Source organism: Schistocerca cancellata, chromosome 1 (assembly GCF_023864275.1).
Source record: "Schistocerca cancellata isolate TAMUIC-IGC-003103 chromosome 1, iqSchCanc2.1, whole genome shotgun sequence".
Classification (NCBI taxonomy): domain Eukaryota; kingdom Metazoa; phylum Arthropoda; class Insecta; order Orthoptera; family Acrididae; genus Schistocerca; species Schistocerca cancellata.
In genome coordinates, this window is record NC_064626.1 from 183,091,087 (window position 1) to 183,104,740 (window position 13,654).

The window sequence follows — 13,654 nt, forward strand, 5'->3', positions numbered from 1 at the left end:
ACTTCGTTTTGTAAATAATCTGATGATGCCCCTAAACAGTATCACGTGTCGCAGTTCGCCCATGTCTAGTTAACTTCGTTTTGTAAATAATCCGATGATGCCCCTAAACAGTATCACGCGTCGTTGTTATGAACATCATACGAAACAGAATCTGACTAAGCACCGAAACTCATTAACGATCCTTAACTGCATGGAATACAATGTTGACAGTTTTGTAACTATAGCTTATCTGCTGTAAACAACTGCGAGAGAGAAAAAGCTGTGTTATGAAAAAGTGCGATTTCTCTTTCTTTGTTGCAGTCGGTCTGAACTATGTTGGAAGGGCATTTACATATTGTTTCACCATATACATAATTTTAAACAAAAATTGTATGGGCAACAAACTTTTGTTTCGTTTTTTCCTGGCAGTCGCTTTTAATTGAAAACCTATGTATTCAAAAATGGTTCAAATGGCTCTGAGCACTATGCTCTTAGGTCATCAGTCGCCTAGAACTTAGAACTAATTAAACCTAACTAACCTAAGGACATCACATACATCCATGCCCGAGGCAGGATTCGAACCTGCGACCGTAGCGGTCGCTCGGTTCCAGACTGTAGCGCCTAGAACCGCACGGCCACTCTGGCCGGCTTTATGTATTAAGAAAGTTATTTTTATCGCTTATCGGCTTATGCTTAGAACACTGTTACGAAATTTGAATCGTCTGGCAATTTGTAATGGTTCCCATTGACACATAGAAGTATGCGAACTAATGTCAGTCTACCGTCCTCAGAGATCTAGCTGTTGGAGTGGTCCCTCTCATACTCCATATACCAATTATCCCAACCGGTTTACTCGTTCATTTTGAGCCACTTCATTTCCCAATCAAGGCTGCCTTTGTAAAAACAATAAACTAGGCTCAATAACAGATATCCAGATGCTATACGATCAGAGTGTTTTTCGCGTGGACAGTTGTTTGTTGCCCTTTCATCAACCGGTAGTTCAGAAAAAGAGTTCATACTCTTACAACACAGTAACAAATAAATTAAAAATGCTATATATTCTATAGTTTAATTTTTTCTTAAAAACTAAGAAAACTTTAAGAAAAATAAAATTAAAAAAAAAAACGAAAACAGTGGAGGCTTTTTCATTCACATTCTACATCATTTATTGTAATTTGGCTTTACATACCTTCAAAGTTGACGAAGTGGCAACGAGGAGCCAAAATATGCTCCGTGGTACAATTCCCAGGGATATCCGAAATTAAGACGTACACTCAATTCCCATACAATTTAGCAACTAGCTATATGCCCTTGCATCCTAAAGAAAGTTAACCAAGAATCTTTGCATACAATCGCTTTTTAAGGTTCCGTAAAACAGGAGTCCTTATAGGATCACTTAGTCAATAAAGCAATTAAGTCAGTTTTCTGAGTCAGGAAGTCTAATACAAATTAAACCTATCGAAAGAAGTAAAGCAGTTTCATTAAGTTTTTAATACACGAGGCGAAATCAGTAAATCCTCATATTCTAGCCAAGTAAATTCAATGTTAGTTTGTACTTCTAAAGATAAGATAGCGGTGCTTAATTCTGTCACTGACGAAAACTTCCGACAAGCGAGGTAAAACATTTGACAACGCCATCTACTGGTTCTTGGGTGTACTACGAAAATAACAGTTCCATCTATTGTTCTTTGATGTACTACTAGAAATCGAACCACTAAGCTAATCAGGCTCTTAAAATTTTAAATTACAGTATCTTTATTTGCTTTATCCGATTTTGATAGAATAAAGCCTATAAGTTGCCCCAAGCTACGCCTAAGTTAACTGTGAAAAATCTCACGGAAAATAGTGCAGTAGTTCTCGAGATTACGTATTAAAACAGAAAAAGAGACAGAGGTGAAGGTTTAAGATAAACTTGTTATATTTTCTTTCTGTGATCCAGTTTTGATGAAATAAGGACTACACGTTGCCGCAAGCTATTCTCAAGTTACCTGTGAAAACCTAATGAAAACTCCTTAGTAGTTTTGGAGTGTAGCGTATTCAAACAGACTAGCCCGATGGTTTTGTAGCTTTTTATTAGTATAGATATACACTGACGGCAAAAAGATCGCACCATCGAAAAATAATTAATGTAGGGTAATGAAATTTCGGGAATACATTCGTGTAGATAAAATATTCAAATGATCACAGGTTAATGTTAGCGCGAGATAAGCCAGTGCAAATGTGAAAGACGGTTACATTAGTAACCGGTGTAAGCGCCAGAATGTTGAATGCAAGCATGCAAACGTGAATGAATTGTGTTGTACAGGTGCCGGATGGCAATTTGTGGGATGAGCTTCCGGTCTGTTGCACGTGTTTGGTCAGTGCAGGGAAGGTTAATGCCGGCTGTGGATGACGCTGGAGTGGTCTTCCGAAGTGCCACGCGGAGTAGCCGCGCGGTCTCAGGCGCCTTGTCGCGGTTCGCGCAGCTCCCCTCGTCGGAGGTTCGAGTCCTCCCTCGGGCATGGGTGTGTGTGTTGTCCATAGCGTAAGTTAGTTTAAGTTAGATTAAGTAGTGTGTAAGTCTAGGGACGGATGACCTCAGCAGTTCGGTCCCATAAGACCTTACCACAAATTTCCAATTTGGTCTCGCGGTGTTGTCCCATATTTTCTCGACTGGGGACAGATATGGTGATCGAGCAGGCCGAGGCAACATGTCGACACTCAGTAGAGCATCTTGGGTTACAAAAAATGGTTGAAATGGCTCTGAGCACTATGGGACTTAACAACTGAGGTCATCAGTCCCCTAGAGCTTAGAAATACTTAAACCTAGCTAACCTAAGGACATCACACACATCCATGCTCGAGGCAGGATTCGAACGTGCGACTGTAGCGGTCGCGCGGTTCCATACTGAAGCGCCTAGAACCGCTCGGCCACACCGGCCGGCTGGGTTACAACAGCTGAAATGCTTTACATGAATGGCAGCAAAACAGGTCGAATCACCAGATTTGCTGTTAGGGTCAGTGGGATAACCACTAGAGTGTTCCTTCTGTCTTACGAAATCTCACCCTAGGACATAACTACAAATGTAGGGTCACTGTGTCTAGCACAGACAGGTTGGGTGTACGCTCCCAACTGACGTCTTTCTAACCAACACACATCCACCACTGGCACTGAGACAGAATCAGAGTTCATTGGGAAACACAATAGATGTCCAGTGAGCTCTTGCTTGACATCATTGAAATCACAAATGGTGATGGTTTAGGGTCAGTGGAATAAACACTACAGAGCGCCCGACTCAGAGCTGTCCTTGAAGTAACCGACTTGGAGCTGTTCGTTGTGTCACTGTGGTGGCAACTGCTGCTCAAATTACTTCTGCAGATGAAGTATGATGCGCCAGATACATTTGCTGAACACAATTTTCTTATCTCAAGTGGCCATCAGGAGCCCGGTCTTCTTGCGATCATACCTTTCCCTGATCACTGCCGCCAGCAACCATGTACATTGGCTCCATTCCTGCCATGTCTTTCTGTAGTGTCACAGAAGGAACATTCAACTTCTCATAGCCCTATTACACGACACCTTTCGAACACACTTAGGTGTTGATAATAGCGATTCTGACTTTAAAGTTATTCTTGGCTAACTTGAACTCCACCTTCTATGCTTTCCGACAATTTTCTACACTGGTCTGTATCTCGTTGTCTGTACCAAAATTGTCTTTATAGCCAGTGATTTATTTGAGCAGAGATGAAAATCAGGGGGAGCCAAATCCGATTTGTGTGGTGCAGTGCACCCAAAATGCCACAGCTGCTAGATGCACAGTCGCGTGCAGAAGAAAGGGAAGAATATCAGTGGTGGGGGGTCGTTCCGAGCGCTTGGGGGGGGGGGGGGGATGCCGAGCGCTGGAGGCGAAGTGCCGTTCTAAGCTGAAGCCTACACTCACTTTTTCGTAAATATTAAGTGGGGCCCCTCCACGACCCTACTTTCACGGTGACCATTCGAAAAGATCTGTTACCTCACCCTCGGCTAGTCTCTAAAAATAAATCCGACGAAAATGCGGCGATTTATTTTCAACTTGTTTGTAACCATTTGTAATGTTCAGTGAAGAGTCAGGAGCGGGGAATTTGGAGTAAAATCAACATATTTCTCTTCCTGCCACGTTAAAGTTAGCTTCTTTTGCCGAAACACAGCGGACTTTACAGTCGCACCTCATTAACATATTGTGCAGACGCTGTTGCCAGAGAATTCTGAAACAGTGGTTTATTAGGTTAGAAATTGAGAAAAAGTAAGATCAGCATCTTATAAAGAAGCACATCCTCGGTACAAAATAAACATGTAATGACTTCACTTATTTTGCTCCAAAACCCCTAGCATTTCTCGTTTCACCAGCTATTATTGGCTCTTAAAAATTACATTCTTTCATCGTAAAAGCTTGTTGTTAGTGGAATAACACGGTATATACTGCAGTTTTGCTCAATAACCATTTGGCAAAATACTCTTCTCTTTGTGTGCTATCATTTGCCAAAATCTCGTTTCGATATTTCAAACCGTTTATGAAATACGAGAAGTGTTGTCGATATTTCACTCTGGCTTTATAGCTGGCGCGGTGCGATCGCCAGGTCAATTTTCTCGAGACAGACAGAGACCTCCAACCAAGAAAATTTCATTATATTATCCAAATTTCATACGCAGCAGGGCATGCATGGCAGTTATGTTGTGTGGGGTTGCATGAAACCAGGGGATACCTCTCGCCAGGCACCCACACTTGGCGAAAAAGGCGAGAGGCACTATTTTCTAGGCATCTTTAAGTATTAAATGAACACTCAGAACTATCTATGGGCATCTATGGGCATACTACAGTCACTGCCCAGCACATCTGCGAAAAGTTTCATGGGATTCTCACTGGTTCCAATTTCGCGACCGATTGTTCCTTACTTTCCGAATAGCCGTCGTATATTCAACGTATAGCTTTCACAGAGCAATATTAATACACTGACAAGTGTCACAAAGGTATCGTTGAGATAATGCCGTCCTGTGTAGTTCAATGCTTCAGGAAACCTTGCTAAAGAACAAACGTAGCTTTTCAGATTGCAGCTATCATTTTCAGCGTGAACCTTTGGAATACGGATTTAAGGGCCCTCGTACCGAACTTGTCACCAGTTTCTTCGTAAAAAGAAACCTGTCAAGGTCCTGAAAATGAGTGTGACGCGTATTGTCTCCATTAAAAACATCAAACTAAGCTCGCGGAATTCACCTCAACCACGGAAGCAACAGAACCAGTGCTTTGATGATTGTAACCAGTGAAAGACATCGAAAATCTGTTTTTATATTGTATGAATAGTTTTATGATGTATATATGCTACTTTCAGGTTTAGGAATTTTTCTGGCAACTGTTGATTCTTACACCTCTCAGAATGATTTTTGACATGAAAAGTGCCAAGTTGCCCTACTATTCGTGTTGTGCGTTAACCAGCAACTTACTGCCGGCTGGGTAATGAGTTCAAAGGCTGTAGGAAGGCATGTGCATACTCAATCCTGTAGACCACGCCTAGTAAATCACTGTAGTTTTCGAACCCATCTTAATGACAGCTTCACCTTTTTCACTTAAGAAACGGATTATTGAGATGTGTTGTTACGTGATTCATGTACTGTCAAGAGTTGTGCATGCAGTACTTGGTCCTTGATGTTGTCACAGCTGTTTGGAGACACGCTGTTCACCTATGCTGCAGTCAGGGCGGCCAAAATCCACAGTGCTAAGTCTCCCCAGCCAGTGTACTTCTACAACTTCGACAGACCACGAGAACTTGTTCCTCAAGGACCTCTCATGGGTGAAGCTGCCAGATCCAACGAGAAATTCAAAGGTACGGTATTTCATATATTTACTTTCCAATGGCTTTTGACACTATTACTAAGTCGGCATATATACTACCAACAATAGACATACAGGGATAGATAGATGAATATATATACATGGATACAGATATATAGATAGAGAGACAGAGATACATAGACAGAAGATACATGACGGAAAACAGATAGTGATACAGCTGTGGACGGATAACGATAAAAAATTGCCAGATATGTAGATGACCACATACATATATATATATGGGTTGGAACCTAAATAGTGGCAACTATTTATTCACAACCGATACAAAAGAGTTAAATGTTTGGACCTGTTATTGTTTTTCAGAGTAGTCACCAGCGTTATGTAGAACACGTTACCAGCGATGTGGAAGGCGTAGTATACCGTTAGCAAGGCCTGCTCTGTTGATTGTGCGAATGGAGCAGTCTACTGACTGTTGAGTCTCTGGAACAGTTCTGAAGCGAATGCCACGAAGTGGTTCCTTCATCTTCGGAATCAAATCAAAGTCACAAAGACTGAAGTCCGGGGAGTATGGTGGATGTTACAGTACTTCTCCGTCCCACCGACCGAACAGGGCAGCCACAACTTGCACTGTATGCGCCTGCGCATTGTCGTGCAAAATGATGGGTGGGTTGCACAGAAAGCGTCGCCGCTTCTTTCGCAAAGCTGATCGCAAGTGATGCTCCAAAAACGAACAGTAATACTGTGCATTGACGGTCTGCCGTGGAGGGACGTAGTGCTTTAGGATACACAGTCGTACACGAGAATCACCATAACTTTCACCATACTGGGGCTGTGGCGCACTTTCGACTTTCGCGGCGATCCATAATGACGCCATTCGTTGGATTGGCGTTTCAGTTTTGGCTCTTATGATGTAGGCCATGTCTCATTCAGTATTATGATACAGCGAAAGAAAGCCTCTCCTTCGCGCTCCAAGTGCGTCTGAGCAGCATCCCAATGCATCCATTTCTACATTTCCGTCAAGCCCATATGGCGCAATTTTCCGCATGCCCAGGCTTTCCTTCGAATTTGCGCGCGTTGGTGATGTGGAATGGGCGAGTCCATTTGCTCAGAAGTAAGGAAGGTATTCAACAATGTGTGCTATCAGGGACAACAGTAGATTCCTTGGCATAGTGTCTCCACACCAGTGTCGCCAAAGTTCCAACCTGCATAGACAGGAATTTAAAGATATAGTGACTGAGTAAGTCACACAGAGGTGCGGTCAGTCGCACAGAGGTGGGACCAGTCACAGAGAGGTGCGGCCAGTCACAGAGGGATGAGGCCAGTCATGCAGAGGTGGGGCCACTCACACAGAGGTGGAGCCAGTTGCGGAGAAGGTGGCGCCAGTTGCACAGAATTGGGGCCAGTTGCACAGAGATGGGGCCAGATGCACAGAGGTGGTGCCAGTCATGGAGAGATGGCGCCAGTTGCACAGAGGTGGGGCCAGTCATGGAGGGGTGGCGCCAGTTGCACAGGGGCCAGTCGCACAGAGGTGGGGGCCAGTCACTGAGAGGTGGCATCAGTCACACAGAGGTGGGGCCAGTTGCATAGAGGTGGGACCAGTCGCAGAGAGGTGGGGCCAGTCACACAGATGTTGGGTCAGTCGTGCAAAGGTGGCATCAGTCGTGCAGATGTGGGGCCAGTTGTGCGGTCACACAGTGGTGGATTATAGACACAGAGGTAGACTTGTAAGTAAAGAAGAAAGGGATGTAGCGATACAGAAAAAAATATTGCAATAAAGTGACAAAGACGGATATAGAGGAAAGAAATGATACAAAGAAAGATCGAAATGTAGTGAAAAATAAAGATATAGAGAAAGAAAGATTTATAGAGAAAGATAGACTTATAGAGAAAGAGATGTACTGAAACAATGTAGTAACATACATACAGATTTGATATATGAAAATGTATGAACACAGCTAGAGAAACAGGTAGAAATATATAAATAGAGATAAAAACGGATAGACACATTGACTGAGCAACATGTACATATTCTTTATTTTATACTATAATTTTGTATAATGATTTATGTTTACCAGCTACTTAAAAAAATCTTTGTGATTCACTGTCTGAATAGGTAAGTGCCAAATTAATTACTTCATCGTTTGTGATCTGGTTGGGATTCTGAGTCACGCTTCAAGGAAAGGAACACACTCTGTTGTTTGAGACCTGACTATACTGCAGTGTTCCATTTATTGTTCTTGATTCCGAGTGTTTCCTGTGATAATCCTGTCTTCATATTTTATCCCATTTTTGATAAGTCTGCATGTGCTAATAGCTGTTTAGAAGCGTAAAATATTAAAGATCTCTCGAAAATGTTCCATTCTGTACTTGAAAGTTGTGTCATGACTACAGCTCCACATTTTGCATGATTGGCTTTAGCAAGAGAGTTTAAACAGAACGAGGTTTTGGTTTTGCTCCAGAATTATTTTCCATCTGATACTGATACACAAAATGACGAAAATAGATTATGAAATAGATTACCTTCTTGAAGAATTCGGATTCAACTATTCTCAGGCCAAATAAAGTAAAAGTCACACCACAGCATATTCCAGTCATCAAGAATATACTTCCACTTATTCTACAAAAACTTCAGATATTAAATTTGAAGATAGCAGTGACAGCAAGAAAAATTCGGTTTTCAGGAAAAACGAACTAAGAAAGGTTTTTCACTTTCAAATGAATTTCAAACCCAAAATGTTGGACCTCGTGGCCTGATTTGATTTCTAACCCCACTTCTTTGCGTATTGATTCATCCTGACTAATGTCTCAAACTTCAGCCTACTCTTCATCACTACTATGTTGTGATCTGAGTCTATATCTGCTCCTGGGTACGCCTTACAATACAGCATCATATTTCGGAATCTCTGTCTGACTATGACGTAATCTAATTGAAATCTTCCTGTATCACCCTGCCTTTTCGAAGTAACCTCCTCCTCTAGTGACTCCTAAACAAAGTATTCGATATTACTAGCTGAAGTTTATTACAGAACTCAATTAATCTTTCTTCTCTCTTATTCCTTGTCCCAAGTCCATATTCTTCTCTAACCTTTTCTTCCACTCTTTCCCTTACAACTGCATTCCAGTCCCTCATGACTATTAGATATTCATCTCCCTTTACATACTGTATTACCTTTTAAATATCCTCATCCACTTTCTCTATCTCTTCATGTTCAGCTTACGAAGTCGGCATGTAGACCTGAACTACCGTTCTCGATATTGGTTTGCTGTTGATTCTGATAAGAATAACCCTTTCAGTGAACTGTTATCTACCCTACCTTCCTATTCATAACGAATTCTACTCTCGTTTTGCCATTTTCTGCTGCTGTTGATATTACCCTATACTCATCTGACGAGAAATCCTTGTCTTCTTTCCACGTCACTTCACTGACCTATACCTAGATTGAGCCTTTGCATTTCCATTTTCAGATTTTCTAGTTTCCCTACCACGCTCGAGCTTCTGACATTCCACATACATTGCAGAACATATAACGTAGTTCATCAGTAATTACATATTTTTCATTCTTTTATACAAGAGCGTTATCGATCATATACCTGCTCCACCAGCCCCATCAATTTCTTCCGCTCTGATGCAGTTGGCTGCCCTTATACGGCTGTTCTCCGCAAGGCAACTTACGGTGTCTGGCGGAGGGCACTTTGTGTGGCAGTGTGTCTTCCCTCCTTTCTTGTTCCACTCACTGATGGCGACGGAGAGAGCCATTGCTGACCTCGTAATGTCCCTAATTGTATCTTCATGGTCTTCTTGCGAAACGTGTGTACGAGGAAACCACATTGTGGCTGACTCTTCCAGGAACATACGCTCTCAGAATTGTAGTGGGAGACTACACTGTGATCCACGACGCCTCTCTTGTAGCGTCTGCCACTGGATTTGGCTGAGCACCGTGGTGACGCTTTTACTCTTACAAGGCGCAGGTGTGACGAAACGTGCTGCTCTTCATTGAATCTTTTCTTTCAGACATGCCTGGTAAGGGTCCCCGACGGCCGAACAGTTTCAGCTAATGGTCGAAGGACGGTTTTGTTAGCTGCTACTCCTTTGTGGGTGGGCTACGCTTCCCGAGGATTCTTCCAGTAAATCTCACCCTCGCATCTGCCTTTCTTCTTCTTCTTCTTCTTCTTCTTCTTTCAGCAAATCTTTCCTTCCTCAACTTTTGCCTCCAGGATCCCACGCAGCAGACAATTCGTGCGCAATATGCGTCCCATACACGATGTTGTCCTCTTCTGTATCATCCTCACAAAGTTCGTCTCCTCTCCTACCCTGCTTTGCAACTCATTTCTCATTCTGTCTGTTCATTTCATTCTCTCCATTCTCCTCTGTAATCGCATTTCAGAATTTTCTAAATAATTTTGTTCTGTCTGTAGATTGAATACGTTTCAGAACGATAAGACACCACACTCCACACAAAAAGTTTGGCGAACCACTTCCTATGTGTAATGGGGATGCTTCTGGTTGTTAGGAAACTTTTCAGTTTCCCAAAAGCTTTCATTCCCGTGGAGATTCTCTGTAACACTTACTCTTCCTCTATCAAGCTTCCCAAATACTAGAATAACATAAACCGATAGAAAACCATTCCAAATAGTGATGTATTAATCGTGTACTCTTCTTTTTCGATTCTCATCACTCTGGTCTTGCCAATGCTCAGTTTCATTCGAAACTCTCTACCTACACTTACAACATTCCCCATCGTTACCCGCAGATCTTCCTCCGTTTCTGCTAGCATAATGATACCAGCGTAGTACTTGATGATTTTTATTCTTTTCCTCCAACTACAAGTCATTTTGATTTTTCCAAGGCTTCATTGATTAGCTCTTCGGCATATGTACTGAAAAGTGCTCGTGATATACAACGACCCTTTCTCACACCTTTTCCAGTACTCATGTCTTCAGTTTCACCTTCTTCTTCTCGAACTACCACTTTCTGTCCCATATAGAGTTGCTTTATCATCCTTCTGTCTTTCCAATCTATCTCAATGTCTTTCAGAATCTTCAACAGCATACACCAGTCAGTGCTGTCAAATGCTTTTTCTCAGTCGAAAAAACAAACATATCTTTCTCTATTCACTTCCAAAACCTTCCTGCGATTAGTCTGATGTCGTCGTTCCACTTTAAATCGTTCCGTAGACACGTATAATGGATGTGACTGCTTTCAGTTCTCCATACTTCTTATTACACAATAACGGATCTCTCCACATGTTTATGCTTGATATGTTACAGTTGTTTATGCTGAGGCTTGACTGGCGATCCCTGCACCAAACAATAAATGATAGTGTGACAGAGGCGTATGCCTTCATGGAGCCCTTGTCTATCCACTCTAATTTTAGGGGGATTTACGAATGACTCATTTTGTTGCAGCAACCAGCCATGGGGCAGATTTGGCGTTCTTGTTCCGCATCGCCATGTATGGAGAACCGCCGGAGAAGGATTCCGAGGATGGAAAAATCGCCATGAAGATGACTCGCCTTTGGACCAACTTCGCCAAGACCGGGTGAGTTTTGGGATAAACACTATCTACGTTTGCGTACCGTTTAATTCTGGTATGGGGCGCTAGTTAGTTATTTACATGTTCCACATATCATTTGTGGGAGGTTTTATCGCAATAATGCGGAACGAGTCAGTTTAGAAGATATTTGACAGCACTGACTGGTGTATGCTGTTGAAGATTCTGAAAGATACTGGAGAGATTGGGAGGATAGAAGGTTTATAAAGCAACTCTATATGAAAGTGGTAGTTACAATTCGTCCATGGAATAGAGACAGTTATCCAGAAGAAAGCACTTTAGGTTAACTTTAAGACTTTCTTTGATACAGGTCAGGCTTTTTGTGTTATTAGGCAAAGTATTAAAAATTTTTGTTGACTCATATTGAACACCTTTCTGAGCTGCTGACAGCGTTGATAATGAGCAATAGAGGCAATTTTAACACGTTTTTATCATGTAATATTCTTGTCTGTTTCTTTGTTGCAAATTTTGAAGTTGATATTAAACTAAGTTACTGCTGAGTTAGAGACTTGAAACTTCCAACATAGCTCAGAGCTGGCTGATTTGTAATTTTAACTCGCTTTCTTGTCTGGTGTATGACGGAGGGTATTTTGTTTACAACTACCATTTTCCAATGAGGTAAAGATGAAACTTTCAACATACATTCCTGGAAATTGAAATAAGAACACCGTGAATTCATTGTCCCAGGAAAGGGAAACTTTATTGACACATTCCTGGGGTCAGATACATCACATGATCACACTGACAGAACGACAGGCACATAGACACAGGCAACAGAGCATGCACAATGTCGGCACTAGTACAGTGTATATCCACCTTTCGCAGCAATGCAGGCTGCTATTCTCCCATGGAGACGATCGTAGAGATGCTGGATGTAGTCCTGTGGAACGGCTTGCCATGCCATGTCCACCTGGCGCCTCAGTTGGACCAGCGTTCGTGCTGGACGTGCAGACCGTGTGAGACGACGCTTCATCCAGTCCCAAGCATGCTCAATGGGGGACAGATCCGGAGATCTTGCTGGACAGGGTAGTTGACTTACACCTTCTAGAGCACGTTGGGTGGCACGGGATACATGCGGACGTGCATTGTCCTGTTGGAACAGCAAGTTCCCTTGCCGGTCTAGGAATGGTAGAACGATGGGTTCGATGACGGTTTGGATGTACCGTGCACTATTCAGTGTCCCCTCGACGATCACCAGTGGTGTACGGCCAGTGTAGGAGATCGCTCCCCACACCATGATGCCGGGTGTTGGCCCTGTGTGCCTCGGTCGTATGCAGTCCTGATTGTGGCGCTCACCTGCACGGCGCCAAACACGCATACGCACCAAGGCAGAAGCGACTCTCATCGCTGAAGACGACACGTCTCCATTCGTCCCTCCATTCACGCCTGTCGCGACACCACTGGAGGCGGGCTGCACGATGTTGGGGCGTGAGCGGAAGACGGCCTAACGGTGTGCGGGACCGTAGCCCAGCTTCATGGAGACGGTTGCGAATGGTCCTCGCCGATACCCCAGGAGCAACAGTGTCTCTAATTTGCTGGGAAGTGGCGGTGCGGTACCCTACGGCACTGCGTAGGATCCTACGGTCTTGGCGTGCATCCGTGCGTCGCTGCGGTCCGGTCCCAGGTCGACGGGCACGTGCACCTTCCGCCGACCACTGGCGACAACATCGATGTACTGTGGAGACCTCACGCCCCACGTGTTGAGCAATTCGGCGGTACGTCCACCCGGCCTCCCGCATGCCCACTATACGCCCTCGCTCAAAGTCCGTCAACTGCACATACGGTTCACGTCCACGCTGTCGCGGCATGCTACCAGTGTTAAAGACTGCGATGGAGCTTCGTATGCCACGGCAAACTGGCTGACACTGACGGCGGCGGTGCACAAATGCTGCGCAGCTAGCGCCATTTGACGGCCAACACCGCGGTTCCTGGTGTGTCCGCTGTGCCGTGCGTGTGATCATTGCTTGTACAGCCCACTCGCAGTGTCTGGAGCAAGTATGGTGGGTCTGACACAACGGTGTCAATGTGTTCTTTTTTCCATTTCCAGGAGTGTAACTCAGAACTCTGTGACCATGCAATATTAACGCGCTTTCGTTGCTGGTGTGTTGTGGAATACTTTGTGCACCACTGCTATTTTCCCCTTGTCCTTTTCCATTTACGAATGTTTCTGGGTGAGAACGGTTGGCCGGCCGGAGTGGCCGTGCGGTTCTAGGCGTTGCAGTCTGGAGCCTAGCGACCGCTACGGTCGCAGGTTCGAATCCTGCCTCGGGCATGGATGTATGTGATGTCCTTAGGTTAGTTAGGTTTAATTAGTTCT

General features: G+C 43.7%; 1 protein-coding gene across 1 annotated transcript in view; it reads left to right on the top strand.

Moving 5' to 3' along the window:
* LOC126155379 (esterase FE4-like) overlaps positions 1 to 13,654 on the top strand; it is a 110,920-nt gene that overhangs the window by 83,026 nt on the left and 14,240 nt on the right. The window contains exons 8-9 of the mRNA XM_049916227.1: positions 5,652 to 5,817; positions 11,193 to 11,325. Coding sequence (XP_049772184.1) covers positions 5,652 to 5,817; positions 11,193 to 11,325 — 299 coding nt within the window. The remainder of the gene's footprint in view (positions 1 to 5,651; positions 5,818 to 11,192; positions 11,326 to 13,654) is intronic.